This window comes from Oncorhynchus clarkii, chromosome 29, assembly GCF_045791955.1.
Source record: "Oncorhynchus clarkii lewisi isolate Uvic-CL-2024 chromosome 29, UVic_Ocla_1.0, whole genome shotgun sequence".
NCBI lineage: Eukaryota > Metazoa > Chordata > Actinopteri > Salmoniformes > Salmonidae > Oncorhynchus > Oncorhynchus clarkii.
The window spans coordinates 16,471,281-16,486,162 of NC_092175.1; the positions used below are offsets into that span (position 1 = coordinate 16,471,281).

General features: G+C 43.3%; 2 protein-coding genes across 2 annotated transcripts; one reads left to right on the top strand and one right to left on the bottom strand.

Annotated features, from left to right (window-relative positions):
• The first annotated feature begins 1,761 nt into the window (after positions 1-1,761).
• LOC139388412 (POU domain, class 5, transcription factor 1-like) lies at positions 1,762-4,014 on the top strand. Its single transcript, XM_071135057.1, has 5 exons — positions 1,762-2,514; positions 2,659-2,770; positions 2,964-3,094; positions 3,354-3,518; positions 3,760-4,014. Exons 1-5 carry the CDS (start codon positions 1,762-1,764, stop codon positions 4,012-4,014), a joined length of 1,416 nt encoding a protein of 471 aa, XP_070991158.1.
• A 48-nt stretch (positions 4,015-4,062) lies between these two features.
• Positions 4,063-11,522, bottom strand: LOC139388411 (alpha-(1,3)-fucosyltransferase 7-like). Its single transcript, XM_071135055.1, has 2 exons — positions 11,305-11,522; positions 4,063-6,736 (listed from the first exon to the last, which is right to left on the bottom strand). Exon 2 carries the CDS (start codon positions 6,721-6,723, stop codon positions 5,632-5,634), a length of 1,092 nt encoding a protein of 363 aa, XP_070991156.1. The 5' UTR covers positions 6,724-6,736; positions 11,305-11,522; the 3' UTR covers positions 4,063-5,631.
• Between the last annotated feature and the right edge of the window lie 3,360 nt (positions 11,523-14,882).

Sequence of the window (14,882 nt, forward strand, 5' to 3'; positions counted from 1 at the left end):
TGTCTTTTAAGCCTTTCACTGGCTCCTGTTGCCTCCAAGGTCCTCTCTCCCTGGCTTTGTAATAGGGCGAGATGGGGAGAACGAGAGAGCACCGCTCTCCTGGTTCAATCTGCCGGGTCAGTGTGTTTGAAAGTGGATAGGTTGGATAGAGAAGGAACACAATCGTCCGGGAGTATTGAGTGGGGTGCTGGTTTAGAAATCGAAACAAAAACGATGATAATACATGCTATGCCATAACTGGCATAACTCCCGTGTCACATCAACCACCCCATCAAATACGTCACTCTCTGGACTGTGGCTTGAGTGAAACCTTGGAGAGTGTTTGTTTCAGGGTAGGGGGTGGGTGTGTGTGGGGCGGAATCAAAGGGCTGCGACTTATTGTTCGTGTCTGTAAAGAAGTTAATGGTCGCGCCATCGCTACTCCGGGTCTGAAAGCCGCAGGGTGCCTCCGGGCCAAGTCGCACAATGACACCCCCACTCCTTCCCGTGGTGCGTCTTCCTGCCACAATCTGTACCAACGATTCGCTCTGGGGGTGCGCATCTGTATCGGTGCGATGACTCTCCACTATTTTCAATACACCAATCAAGGCTATAGTATAAGTTCACCTGGATGCTTTTAGTTATTTTATGAATATCCTCTGCGTTGTCTTGATTTTCTATGGGCAAAATGTGGCTTGTGTGTGTAAATTGTGCGTAAAGTTGTCAGTCTTGGGCGAAGTTCAACCATTATGTGAATCATTCGTTTGGAGTTAATTGTCTACTTTGAAATGTCGTAAGACTGCTTCTAATTTATAGACTCACTGTTAGTCTACGCCTGTTGTTTGCGAAACATGTGACAAATAACATTTTATTTTTAAGGTTAAAGGCTAATAAAAATGCATATGGGCCTACTAATATTTTCTATATTGCTTGATATTCTAATATAAAATAGATATACAGTGAGTGAAGCATGAAAATTGAGCAGGAACAGCAAGGTTCCCGAGACGTTGTTGAATTAAACGTGATTGTTGATTTGATCACAATTTGACCTATTCATTCTTTCTAATGAGTAATAGTCCAAATCTTTATTTCTGCTGTTTAAATGCATCTGGTTGCATGTATACCAAGGAAAGCTCGTTAAGGTAAAGTATTTAAACAAAGTCCACACAATGCTCCATGCATGTCAGATAATTTAGCTACAGTCACTGAATATCCTACTGATTAGTAATGTAAACATACTAAATGGATCAACATTGAATCCGTGAACTACATATAGCCTAACCTTTTCCAAGATCATTTCCTTTAATTGCTTACAGGAGTTTTGCATACCTGCGCTTGCATTATTTACATTTTATCCCAGGAAGAGGAACAGTCTATATTTAGTCGTAAAAAAAAAAAAAAAGATTCTCCAAAGTTTCGAATGGGAAAGCACGCCCACTGTTTTAACACCGTGAATGAAAAAAATAAAATAATCAAGTTCATTCACAAAATTACCGTCAGCTGTGCGTGATTGTCTCTCGCGGCCAATGGGAGGCGAGGCAATTAACATCGCAACCTCCAGCGCCAGATGAAACCTGTGGAGCTGGAGTGTTTGTTGTGAGACGGGTGTTTGAGTTTGAAGGCGAAGCAAGGTGGTGGTGAACTCTAAATTCAATGGACTACAGTTGATGGGTATCTCTTAGTAGGCAACAAACTGCTTGCATTTCTGAAAAGGTTTATTCGAAACGGCAAGCGTCATTGAATATCACCTGATCTTTTACGAAGGCGATCAAACCAAGGAGAATGTCGGAGCGACCCCAGAGCCCTACTTCGGAGTGCAACAGCCGGCCTGATGACTTCAGCCGGGCCATGTACGCCCAGGCCTTGAGTCAAGAGGGGTTTGGAGGCGCGTCGCTCCAGATCCCACACGGCGTTCTACAACACAGTCTTCTCTTCAACAAGGCCGCATATAATGGGATGCCTCCAACAACCAATCAAACCTTTTTGCCATTCCCACCGGGCACTGGTGACTATAGGGCCTCCGACTTACAAGCCGGTGACTTTTGCCAACCCAAACACTGGTGTCCCATCGCCGCTCCGGAGTACACCGGGCAAGTAGCAGGGGTCGCAGCGGCTACCCACCCCACAAACCCGAGCCCACATAACACCGACACCAGGGAACAAGTCAAGATGTCCGAAATAAAGCTTGAGAAGGATGTCAATGACGAGTATGGGCAGAAGATTCAACATTATCCAACTCCACCTTCGTCTGCTGTAGCTCACGGGGTTTACTACTCGACTCCATGGAACTCATCGTTTTGGCCCGGCTTTCCCCACATCACGGCTGCGAATACCACTACTCAAAACCTCAACTCCATACCCTCAACATCGTCTTCATCGTCCCCATCTCTCTCGCCCTCACCCCCCAGTAATGGGTTACCCGGGGTCACGTTTTTCAACGGGAACGCAAGCCAAACTGCCCAAGCGCCCCAGGCGCAAACCTCTACCCGGAGCAGTGGTTCCTCCAGCGGCGGGTGCAGTGACTCGGAGGAAGAGGCGAGTCAAACGGTCCTCCATGTACTGTGTTATCTTATAGTCGTTGTACTATTATGCGTGTATCCTACAAGTTATCCTTTTATTCAAAGAGAGCGTTGTTGTGAAATGTTTTCCTAATGTCGTTAGTAAATTTCCCTCTAACAGGAGAACCTTTCAACTGAGGAGCTGGAGCAGTTTGCCAAGGAGCTGAAACACAAGCGTATAACTCTGGGTTTCACACAAGCAGATGTAGGCCTGGCCCTAGGCAACCTTTATGGTGAGTTTTCCTGCTGTGTTGAATACTATCCATACATAACCTTTCCCTTCTGTTCCATTGAGGTGGTGAGTGTCTCATTAAATTGATGTAGACTACAGTTTCCTCATGTGTTGAGGCAATATTAATTTCCTTCACTGCATCTACTGTAGTTGCAGTGACTTCAACTACTGATGACAACTTGTTCTCTGTTTAGGCAAGATGTTCAGCCAGACTACAATTTGCCGCTTTGAAGCGCTCCAGCTTAGCTTCAAGAACATGTGCAAGCTGAAGCCCCTGCTCCGGAGATGGCTGAATGAGGCTGAGACCTCGGACAACCCCCAGGATGTGAGTATATGTTGGTTGTAGTTTAGAAACCCATCTGCTCAAGAGAGGGGCCAGGTTTGTGGAGTGTAGGATGCCATCTTGAGGATAGAAAATGCATACATTTCCATGAGCAACCAAGGTAATATTTCTTAGACACTGTTCACCGTTAAATAGCGCAGACAAGGGGAGGTTGAGGGGCACCATAGTATTACCACCTCTGGAATGGACCAAAGCACACTGCAATGTCCCGGTCTAAATATAAGTTCATGTTTGTCCCCAGATGTACAAGATTGAGCGTGTATTTGTGGACACCAGGAAGAGGAAGCGGAGGACCAGTCTGGAGGGGTCGGTGCGCACTGCTCTGGAGTCCTACTTTGTCAAGTGTCCCAAACCGAACACCCAGGAGATCACACACATTGCTGATGACCTGTGTCTGGAGAGAGATGTGAGTCCCATACAGCTGGCCATCACTTACTGTCTTTACCTCCTCAACCCTATATGGCTTTTAAGTTCCTCTTACATGACATGGTGCCTAAATGCATTTATGGCAAATGCCTTCTTGCTTGTGTTGCCATGGTTTGAATCTTAGTGCTGTTAACTTCTGACCCTGTCAGGTTCTGTATTTCTAATATAAGAGGGGTGGAAATGCTTTTTGGTAAGCTTGTGACTTATGTTGTTTTTGGCAGGTGGTACGTGTGTGGTTCTGTAACCGCAGACAGAAAGGCAAGCGCCTGGCCCTCCCCTTCGATGAGGAGTGTGAAGGACAGTACTATGAGCAGAGCCCCCCTCCCCCGCACATGGCTCACTCCCCCCTCCCCGGGCAGGGGTACTCTTTCTCTGGCCACCCCGGGGGCCCCACCTTCTACATGCCCCCCCTCCAGAGGCCAGATGTCTTTAAGCAGGCCCTGCACCCTGGACTGGTGGGTCACCTGACAAGCTAAACAGGTTCCAGTTCTCCAAACCAGCCCGGGCCATGTGGCCTGGCCACCCAACATGGCTACCTCTTTAGTCCTCCAGCCCCCACCAACCCAGGCGGTTGTCCTCATATGCAGTTCTACCACACCCTAGTCCCTCTGGACCACAGAGAGAAAGTCAAGTGAGTGGCGGCTTGTTGGTCAGTAAATAAATGGCTCAAAGCTGGAACTTCCCGGTGTCTTTAAGGCCAGGGAATCTTGACACTGCCTTTTGTCTCTCTGCTTCATGTTGACTTTTCATCGGTTGTGCCTTGCCTCCCACCCAGTTCAGCTGCGAGTCATCTGCACGACTGTCGACGCCCCAGCCAGCATCACGACTAAAGGGATGGGGGGGGGGGGGGGTTTAACCATCGGCTCTGAATCCGGTATGAGATGGCTTTGCACAAAGTTTTGGTTTTGTTGAGTCTGACCATTTAAAAAAATATATTTTGTTTCTTTATCTTGAATATCTTTGTTCCGTCTTATCCTCCAGCGGCTAGCTATTTTCAGGTGACAGTTTTCTTATCTAGAGTTTCTATAAGTATTTGTCTTGCTCAGGAGTACTTTCATAGTGGAAGTATGACACAAATACAGTTTACTTGTGTTGCTGAGAATTCTGGTATGTTTTGTTACCAATGAATGTATTTTTCATCTGTTGCACACTAACTGAAGTGATTTATTTTAAAACTGGAACCGTAGTTCATGTTGCACCAAGGGGACAAACGGCAGGATGTCTGTCGAGTGGGGCATTGAGTACTGCCCCTCAACCAGTTTTTCTTGTTAACGTGATCGTCAGTGACCTAAACTGTTTCACCGACTTCCTCAATCCTATAATAGTTGCTTTGATCGGGCCTTTCTAAAATGGCCATGTCACAATCTCGTGCCTTCATGTGTATTTAAAGTAATTTCCTCTTGTGACTCTGCTCTCTTGTGACATGTTTTTACACAATCCCATGTTTATAATTGAAAGCATATTTGATAATTTATTGAAACTGGCTAATTCTCTGGGGAAACCTGAAGATGTTACCTGTACATTTTCCATTCCAACCTCCTGTGTAGTTGCAATTTATTCCAAGTTGACAATTTTACGTTTTGTTCTCACAGTTAAGGATTTTACCTTGTGGGTGTTCTAATGCTTTATAGTGAACGCCTTGCAATAAGTCTTGTCAATGTCATATCCACACATTATAAATAAGTGTCGTTAAATGTTTGGATTGGTATATTTCCTGTACCTTCTGCACTGAGTATGCGTTGGTACTGTAACATATTACTTCAATTCTGCTGTTTTTACACATCTTACTGTGATATCAATTAAAATGTTCATAGAGCCAGTTCTCAAGTTATTTTGCTGGGAGTGGGGAAGGAAAATAGGAACACTAGTTATTGGCAGAGGGTGGAACTACAACACAGGAAAGTCCTGTTACTCAATGTGTAGTTTACTGACTCATTGAAACATGTCCATGCATGTGAAACGCACTGGTTCTAGATGACTAACACTTCTGAAGCTGTGCATTTTTACAAGGTGATGTACTTATGGGCCCTGTTCAAAAGTAGTGCACTTGAGTCGGAGCTCATTTGGGTATGCAGAAAGCCTTTGAGGCTCTGTCAGTGGACTTTGTGTCCCCACCTGACCCAGGCCTCCAGGTTGCGGTACACCTTCTGAGCAGGCAGGATGTGATACTGGGAGCAGATGCTACAAAGCCTTTCCCTCCAGTCTGTGTACAATTTAACTTGATGGTTGCGCCGCCATGCAAAGTACCCAGCATATCTCTCCTTATCCAGTATTAGCTGGCTGAGATAGTTCCCCAGCTCCGTAGTGGATGGAAAGTCCTCAATGTGGATGAAGGAGTTGGGGGGGGCCACGGCCATGTAGTCATCTGGAGGTGGACCCAGAACCACAGGCACCGCCCCTGCCTGGTAAGCGTTCCGCCAGAGCTTCTCTGTGATGTAATCCTTGGAGATGGAGTTCTCAAAGGCCAGGTAGAAGTAGCAGCGTGAGATGGTGGGCAGCAAGTTGCTGGGGGCCAGTACTCTCCCTTCCAATTGCCCATACACCTCCACTTTGATGCTTTTCCTTAGGCTATTGTACACCAAGCTCCTCTTTTGCTGGGGGTTGTAGTGACTAACCACCCAGCAGGCCAGAGAGGACTTATTTTTAGGAATGTAGCCCCGTGTGCTGCTATAATTACCCGTATCTTGGTCCTTCGCCACCAGCTTTCCATATGGTATGGTGAAATCGGCATCACGGCGGTAGGACATGGTCCAATTGAACACGTTATTGTAGGGCTTCATGTCTCCATTGTTGTCAGGGGACTCCAGGGAAAGCCAGACCCACGTCTGGTGCCTCGCCCGGGGGAGGTGGAAGGGCAGCCGCTCCTGGCCCGTCATCAGCTCTCTGTGGTGGAAGACCACCAGGTCAGCGCTGGGGTAGAGGGAGCGCTGGTCCACCAGGCGGCAGCCAGGGATACGGTACCTGTCCCAGCACACGTCTCCCTCCAGGCTGTAGGACGGGCCGAAGGGCCAATGCCACAGTAGGATGGTGAGGTTCCCGGTGACAATGTGGAGTCTGTCAGAGTATAGATCCCACCCATACATACTCAGAAAGTACAGGAGAGGGACCAGGCAGGTGACGAAGAAGAAAAGCCTGAAGCAGAATGAGGGGGATCCCCATGGTAGAACTGAACCCTTGTTGGTCATCAGGGTTCTTTCACTGTTGGGAAATGAACAGAGAACATGGGATTTAGTTCATCTGTACACAGTCACCCACTTACTGACCTTATCACTCTAGTCATACTGTCAGTAGAACATCTTTGCTTGGTCCTTTATCTGCTGGCAAAAGAAACCATTTTGTTCTCATTGTATTGTCACCTCCTGCCATCCATCCCATGGTATTATTAGTTGATTTGTGGTGGTTGATTTGGAAGTTGTTAAAGGCGGAGTGACTCTAGCTATGTATCTCCATGTAGCAGCTTGATGCACTTTTTTCTAATTTGTCACCATCTCTACCGTCTCAATTTTCATGTTGGGAGTAGTCTTTGTCAAAGATGGGAGTGATCAGTTGGAGATTGAGTTTCTTTTGCTTGTGTTGCGTGTTACATTTTGCTTCCTGTATTGTGGTTGTTTATCCCTCCCAAGTGTGTGGTTGTCCCAATGTCACTTTTGTCACACTGCCTTCCTGTGATAAAGACACTGGGTGTGTTCAGGGCCAGAGGGAGACAGGAAGTGATTACACTGCTATCATAGTACATTGAGCTCAATATTTGTTTTTATGAGAGCAATGGAGTTGGCGAGACCACAGATCAAGGACGGGGATGTAATTCAACAGATGCGTTTGATAAACATTAGGACCCACTTAGCTAATGTAGGTTACACCCCTTCTCAACTGTTTTGTTTGTGCCTTCTTGTGTCTGACTCAATGGATGATGAGTATGACTAGACCTGCTATTGACAATGGATTATAATCATCATTACTCGCGTTTAGTACATGACACAGTCGCTGAAATATACAACATCTGTTAATTTACAGTATTGACTCTAACAATGACCATGCATTTAGTGTTATGGTTATGATTAGGTTAGGGTTTAGCAGGGCCATGCATTTAGTGTTATGGTTATGATTAGGTTAGGGCTTAGCAGGGCCATGCACAGGTCTTTCAGGTGCAGTTACTCAAAGTGAAAAAACAAATGGGGAAAGAGGGCAGGCTATCGGCTCGTCATTGATATTGATGATTGATGTAAATCTGCTAGTTAGCTGGCTTGATTTCTTCTACCGACTGTGATTTACCTCTCTGTGTCTTTCTGCCTCTCTCTGCTGAGCGTCAGGCAACCAGACCAAATATTTTGATGATGATTATGTAGGCTAAATCAAGTGCTTTGCTGTTGATGTTTAAACTAAGTAGCTAGCTACTTATTATTTAGGACAAAATCTGTCCTGAATAAGTCCAATATGTTTCTATGGGCGTAATATGCAGACCTAGGCTTGTTGTCTTCATTCCTGTCTTTGTGACAATGACTGGCATTGGAGAGGAGGAGACATGTGCATCAGGTCATTATATACAGATCTCTGGTTTCAGCCACTTGCGAATTAGAAAGGAAAGTTGGGCGAGTGCACTGTTCAGATGTTGGCTTACCCTAAAGTAAATTGATGTTTTGCCAAAATAAACGAATTACTCCTGTCTAAATAAAAACAATTCAAAATACTGTACCAGAGAGCTTGATTTAGCGGATTATTATCTTCTTATACCTATTTGGGAAGCCAGCAATTCGGGCAGCGTAATAGGCCTAGTCGATTAATGAGCTGAGGCTGTCAGTGAAAAGCATCTAAAATCTGTGAAGATAATGTGTCTTGAGTATAATTTAAAATGTTGAGGCTAGAAGAAGGGGAGGGGTGTGTGGCGAAGATATGGGCATCTCTCTCCAGAATACATGCACTCAGCTCTCCGTACTTCGCTGTCTCCCAGCAATTCTTGTACATCCCATTGTGTGAATTGTTTGCCCTTTGATTGTTTAACAAAAAATTGCATCTCTGTTACATACATGACCGGTCAAGCATTTTAGAACACCTACTCATGTCAGGGTTTTTCTTTATTTGTACTATTTTCTACATTGTAGAATGATAGTGAAAACATCAAAACTATGAAATAACACATGTGGAAACATGTAGTAACCAAAAAAGTGTTAAAGAAATAGATTCTTCAAAGCAGCCACCCTTTGCCTTGATAATATCTTTGCACACTCTTGTCATTCTCTCAACCAGCTTCATGAGGTAGTCACCTGGTATGCATTTCAATTAACAGGTGTTCCTTGTTAAAAGTTAATTTGTGGAATTTGTGGTAAAAGACCAAGTCCATATTATGGCAAGAACAGCTCAAATTAGCAAAGAGAAATTACAATCCTTCATTACTTTAAGAAATGAAGTTCAGTCAATATGGAACATTTCAAGAACTTTAAAAAGTTTCTTCAAGTGCAGTCACAAAAACCATCAAACGCTATGATGAAACTGGCTCTCATGAGGACCACCACAGGAATGGAAGACCCAGAGTTACCTCTGCTGCAGAGGATAAGTTCATTACAGTTACCAGCCTCAAAAATTGCAGCCCAAATAAATGCTCTAGAGAGTTCAAGTAACAGACACATCTCAACATCAAGACTGGGAATCAGGCCTTCATGGTCGAATTACTGGGCCAAGAAACATGAGCAACGGACATTAGACTGGTGGAAATGTGTCCTTTGGTCTGGAGTCCAAATTTGACATTTTTGGTCCCAACCGCCATATCTTTGTGAACGGATGATCTCCGCATGTGTATGTTCCACCGTAAAGCGTGGAGGTGGAGGTGTTATGGTTTGGGGGTACTTTGCTGGCAACACTGTCTGTGATTTATTTAGAATTCAAGGCACCCATAACCAGCATGGCTACCATAGCATTCTGCAGCGATACGCCACCCCATCTGGTTTTGGCTTAGTCCCATTATCATTTGTTTTTCAACAGGACAGTGATCGAAAACACCTCCAGACTGTGTAAGGGCTCTTTGACCAAGAAGGAGAGTGATGGAATGCTGCATCAGATGACCTGGCCTCCACAATCCACCAACCTCAACCCAATTGAGATGGTTTCGGATGAGTCGGACTGCATAGTGAAGGAAAAGCAACCAACAAGTTCTCAGCATATGTGGACTGTTGGAAAAGCATTCCTATGTGTTATTCCATCGTTTTTTTGTTGTTGTCTTAACTATTATTCTGTAATGAAGAAAATAGTTTACAAAAAATTAAACCCTTGTATGAGTAGGTCTTCTGAAACTTTTTTTTACTGGTGTGTGTGTAACCAGTAGGCATAGTAAATGTACCATTAATCACCCTCATTTGGTTACATTCATTTCTGTTTATGCATGTATTACAGTCATTTACTGTTCTCATTCTCTGAGTGCAACCCATGTTCGCAGAGTTCACAACCTGCTACATTCGTAAGAAACACGTTTTTTTTTTTCATAACCATAATTTAAGAGTTTTATAAATTTTTTCCCATGTCTTTTGTTTGGAGTGCTGCATATGAGCAATGAGAATGTGCGCATTCTCTGTATTAATAACATTGAGTGCGCACGCGCCTGAGCACGACAACCTGCCGAGTTCATGCAATGTTGCACTTCACTAGCAATAGTGAAATAACCTGAATTTTCATCAGGATATTTTACTTAGTTGACAATGGAAGTTATAGACCTACTGCTGCATTGGTCTATAGGCTATCTCTGAGTTCCATGCGCTAATTTCGTTAGCTGCCAATGGATCATGGTGTAGGCTATCAATGTGTCCATATGGCAAGGCTGGTGCTCTAGCATTAGCTGAATTGTAACTTTTATATGTTTTGTTTTTTTCATATTTGTATGATGACAATACTTTTTATAAATGAAAACGTTATTATTGAAATGAAACTGTTCCACGAAAAAATGATCACAACTAGCACGCAGATAGGTATAAGTCGTAGGATAAATTGTAAACGTCCCCAAACTTTATTAAAACAGGTCCCGTGAAAAAAAAACGTCCCGCCTATAAGAAGAAATCAAATGCCCATCCAACTGATTTGTTCTGGCACCGGACCTGCATGCAGGTTTGGGTACCGGGCGCGCGCTGAGAGGCGCAACCGGGCGCGGGTGATCTCCATACAGGGCAGATTAACTCGCGCAACTAATGGACTGGGTGAGGTGGCGAATTTGACGACGGGTGGGTTCTGAACAACAATGACAAAATCATTTTGGTGGAAATTATACCACCACCCTAAAGGACACATTGGAGACTGGAAAGGCAAAGGGGCATATGCTCTGCACAGGTAGAGCCCTATCTGTACAAGTGCCTGACTGTTAGTGTGTAAATACCGCCATACGGAACCATACACAATTTGCCAGCCCTATCCACTGACTTTGAGGGAAAAACATCTATATTTGAAAGATCTGTATGAAATGAAGTATACAAAAGCTAAATCAAAACTGTAACTCAAAACCTTATATTTTTATTAAGTTAAGTGAGTTTGCAGATCGTTGCACAGTAGGTGAAACATTCGAGGTACAATGCATCCTCTGACAAGCCGTTTGTGTAGTTTCAACCACAAGCCCCACACATAAGAGAAACTGGAATAGTGGCAGTAAAAGAGAGACAACTTCACAACTAAGATTCATATTTCATTGTACAATATGCAATACAGAGTGAAAGAAAGAATAAAACACCAAAAACTCCTTCTCAAACATGCCATTGACAGCACTGTCCTTCTGTCCATCTCTATCCACTAACCTGGGAAGGTGGGCTGTGGGTCAGTGGATGTGGAGTCCCAGTCTTGTCTGTTCTTGCTGAGGCCTTGATGGGGACCCTGCTCAGAGAGTGTCCACCAAAAGCAGAGGTGAAAAGGCTGTGCTGCTCTGGGTTATGATTGAAGGACAACTGTATCAGGATGTGTGGTCTGTGGGCACTGCAGCACTATGTGCTCTTTCTCATTCTCTCTCTCTCTGTCTCTCTCTCTCTGTCTCTCTCGCTTCGCTCTCTCGCTCTCTCTCACACTCTCTCGCTCTCTCTCTTCTCATTTTCTGTCCTGCCCTGCTTTTTCTCTCAGTCGAATGGTATGTTTACCAGACTCTGCTGTGGCCATAGTGATAATGAAGACAAATAGGTTGGCAGAGTCTGTATTTCGTTGTGTATAATGATTAACCTCAGCGAAGTACCGGGATTTGCCCGTTTAAAACATAACTTATAAGTAAGGGAGAACGTTTTCAGACACAGTAGCCTTTTTGGATATCTCAAGTTTCACATGTAAAAGTTTACAGCCAGCCTTTTTAGAGTCATGTTATGTTGTATGATAAAATAGGTTCAGCAAATTATCAGAAGAAAAGAGATCAAGCTACCCACTGGGCACGCACGGGTCGAATCAAAGTTTCAATGACGTTATATTGAACAATTGTGGACTAGACGTTGAATTGTTATGTATTGTTCAGTACGCGGAAATGTCAGAGAGAGGAAACTAACCATCTATCTCAACCTGATTCCCCAATACAATAGTGTATTGTAACAGAACTAAAAACCACTTTATATGTTCCACTTCTCTAAACTCTTCTGAGAAATCAGGAAACCAAGAGGGGCCCAGGCATGCACTTGTGAAGACAGTTGCAACTGAAAAGACTGTCGATTACATGTACTCTCAAAATAATGGGCCCACAATCATTGTTGCAGTGGCACCCAGTGGTCCTGTGTAGTGGTCCGGTGTAGTGGTCCAGTAGTCCCCACCCTCTGGTTGTTGTCTGGCTCTCTGGTCTGGTTACTGCTCAGTCACTGCCTGTCACTGATGGCTGTTGTGGGGGAAGTATGGTCCTTCACACAGTCCATCCACCTTAAGCCATGACTTTCCAGATACATATGAGCAGGTGCCAAGCCATCTCTCCCCAGATACCCCCTCTCTAGCCAGAGGATATGTTTATATTTAACTTGATAACAGCTGTTTCCATTAGCATACACGCTTTGACTCCGGGTTGGTTAACTACTCTTGAACTTGTTTTTATGCACTGTCCTGTCCTCTCTCTATACTTAATGGAACCTTGTTCAGGAATCACTGGTTGAACCAGAGGAGGCTGGTGGGAGGAGCTATAGGAGGACAGGCTCATTGTAATGGCTGTAATGGAATAAATGGAACTGAGTCAAACATGTGCTTTCAATTTGTTTGACGTGTTTGACACCACTCCATTTATTCCATTCCAGTCATTACAATGAGCCCTTCCTCCTATAGCTCCTCCCACCAGCCTCCTCTGTTTTAAACCAACATCACAGCTTCAATAAGTGACTTGGTCGCTCAAGATTTCTAAACTATTCAATTCCTCTACCCAGATGTTCATTTTTGTTGTAGAACGAGGTGTGTCTATGAAGTCAATCCACAAGTGGCTTTCAACACACTGTTTCTTGGCAGACAGAAGAGAAGAGAGAAAACAAGGCTCTTTTCACACAGATATTTGATTATTTACAACCAAAAGACACATAGCGGGTTTTTAGATTCACATGACATTCTTTTACACCTGTGGTTCATGTCCATCATGAACTACACAGACACTTATAGTCATCTAGCTCTATTCATTTACATTGTTTTCCTCCAATTTCTTGTAAGCTGATCAACTTCCTTTCTGATGAAAGTAATGCAGTTATGAGTACGCACACCAGATTCCACAGTGTGAAGTCTATCAGTGTTATATCAGTGTATATCAGTGTTAAACCCACCACACCCATTCACTCAACTCTCTCTCTCTCTCTCTCTCTCTCTCTCTCTCTCTCTCTCTCTCTCAATTCAAGGGGCTTTATTGGCATGGGAAACATTTGTTTACATTGCCAAAGCAAGTGAAATGTATAAACAAAAGTGAACAATAAACAATAAAAAGTGAACAGTAAATATTATACTCACACAAGTTACAAAAGAATAAAGACATTTCAAATGTCATATTATGTCTATATACAGGGTTTTAAAGAGGTGCTAATAGTTAAAGTAAAAAAGGGGAAAAAATAAACATAAATGTGGGTTGTATTTATAATTGTGTTTGCTCCTCACTGGTTGGCCTTTTCTTGTGGCAACAGGTCACAAATGTTGCTGATGTGATGGCGCACTGTGGTATTTAAAATCAAATCAAATCAAAATGTATTTGTCACATGTGCCAAATACAACAGCTTACAGTGAAATGTTTACTTACAAGCCCTTAACTAACAATGCAGTTTTAAGATTTTAAGAAAGAAAGAAAAAAAATATATATAACAAATAATTAAAGAGGAAAAAAGTAGCGAGGCTATATACAGAGGGTTCCGGTACAGAGGGTTCAGAGTCAATGTGCGGGGGCACCGGATAGTCGAGGTAATTGATGTCATATGTACATGTAGGTAAAGGTAAAGTGACTATGCATAGATAATAAACAGAGAGTAGCAGCAGCATAAAAATGGGGGTTTGGCTGGGGACAATGCAAATAGTCCGGGTAGCCATTTGATTAACTGTTTAAGGGTCTTATGGCTTGGGGGTAGAAGCTGTTAAGAAGATTTTTTTAACTAGACTTGGCGCTCCGGTACCACTTACCGTGCAACAGTGATGGAAAAAATACCCAATTGTCATACTTGAGTAAAAGTAGATACCTTAATATAAAAGGACTCAAGTAAAAGTGGAAGTCACCCAGTAAAATACTACGTGAGTAAAAGTCTAAATGTATTTGGTTTTAAATATACTTAAGTATCAAAAGTAAATGTAATTGCTAAAATATACTTAAGCATCAAAAGTAAAATAAAAAATATGAATCGTTTAAAATTCCTTGTACTAAGCAAACCAGACGGCACAATTTTACATTTTATTTACGGATAGCCAGGTGCACCCTTCAATACTCAGACATAATTTACAAACGGAGCATTTGTGTTTAGTGAGTCCACCAGACCAGAGAAAGTAGGGATGACCAGGGATGTTCTCTTGATAAGTGTGTGAATTTGACAATTTTTTTCCTTCTTCTAAACATTCAAAATGTAACAAGTACTTTTGGGTGTCAGGGAAAATGTTTGGAGTAAAAATAACATTATTTACTTAAAAAATGTAGCCAAATAAAAGTAATAGTTGTCAAAAAATCTAAATAAAGTACAGATACCCCAAAAAACAACTTAAGTAGTACTGTAAAGTATTTTTTACTTAAGCTGCTTTATTTTAGGGGTGTAGTGAAGGCGGGTCATTTTTTTACCCTTAGGACAAGGGGCGTATACAGAATGTTAAGACTGCACAGGGGTTTACTTAAGTCCTTTCACCACTGCCGTGCAGTAGCAGAGAGAACAGTCTATGTATGGCTGGAGTCCTTGGCAAATGTTTGGGTCTTCCT

What these genes read in the sequence shown, in the direction of transcription:
- LOC139388412 (XM_071135057.1), top strand. Translation starts at nt 1,762, where the DNA reads ATGTCGGAGCGACCCCAGAGCCCTACTTCGGAGTGCAACAGCCGGCCT. An exon ending in GGCCCTAGGCAACCTTTATG is followed by an intron (nt 2,771 to 2,963) that starts GTGAGTTTTCCT and finishes TTCTCTGTTTAG; the next exon opens with GCAAGATGTTCAGCCAGACT. An exon ending in ACCTGTGTCTGGAGAGAGAT is followed by an intron (nt 3,519 to 3,759) that starts GTGAGTCCCATA and finishes TGTTTTTGGCAG; the next exon opens with GTGGTACGTGTGTGGTTCTG.
- LOC139388411 (XM_071135055.1), bottom strand. Translation starts at nt 6,723, where the DNA reads ATGACCAACAAGGGTTCAGTTCTACCATGGGGATCCCCCTCATTCTGC.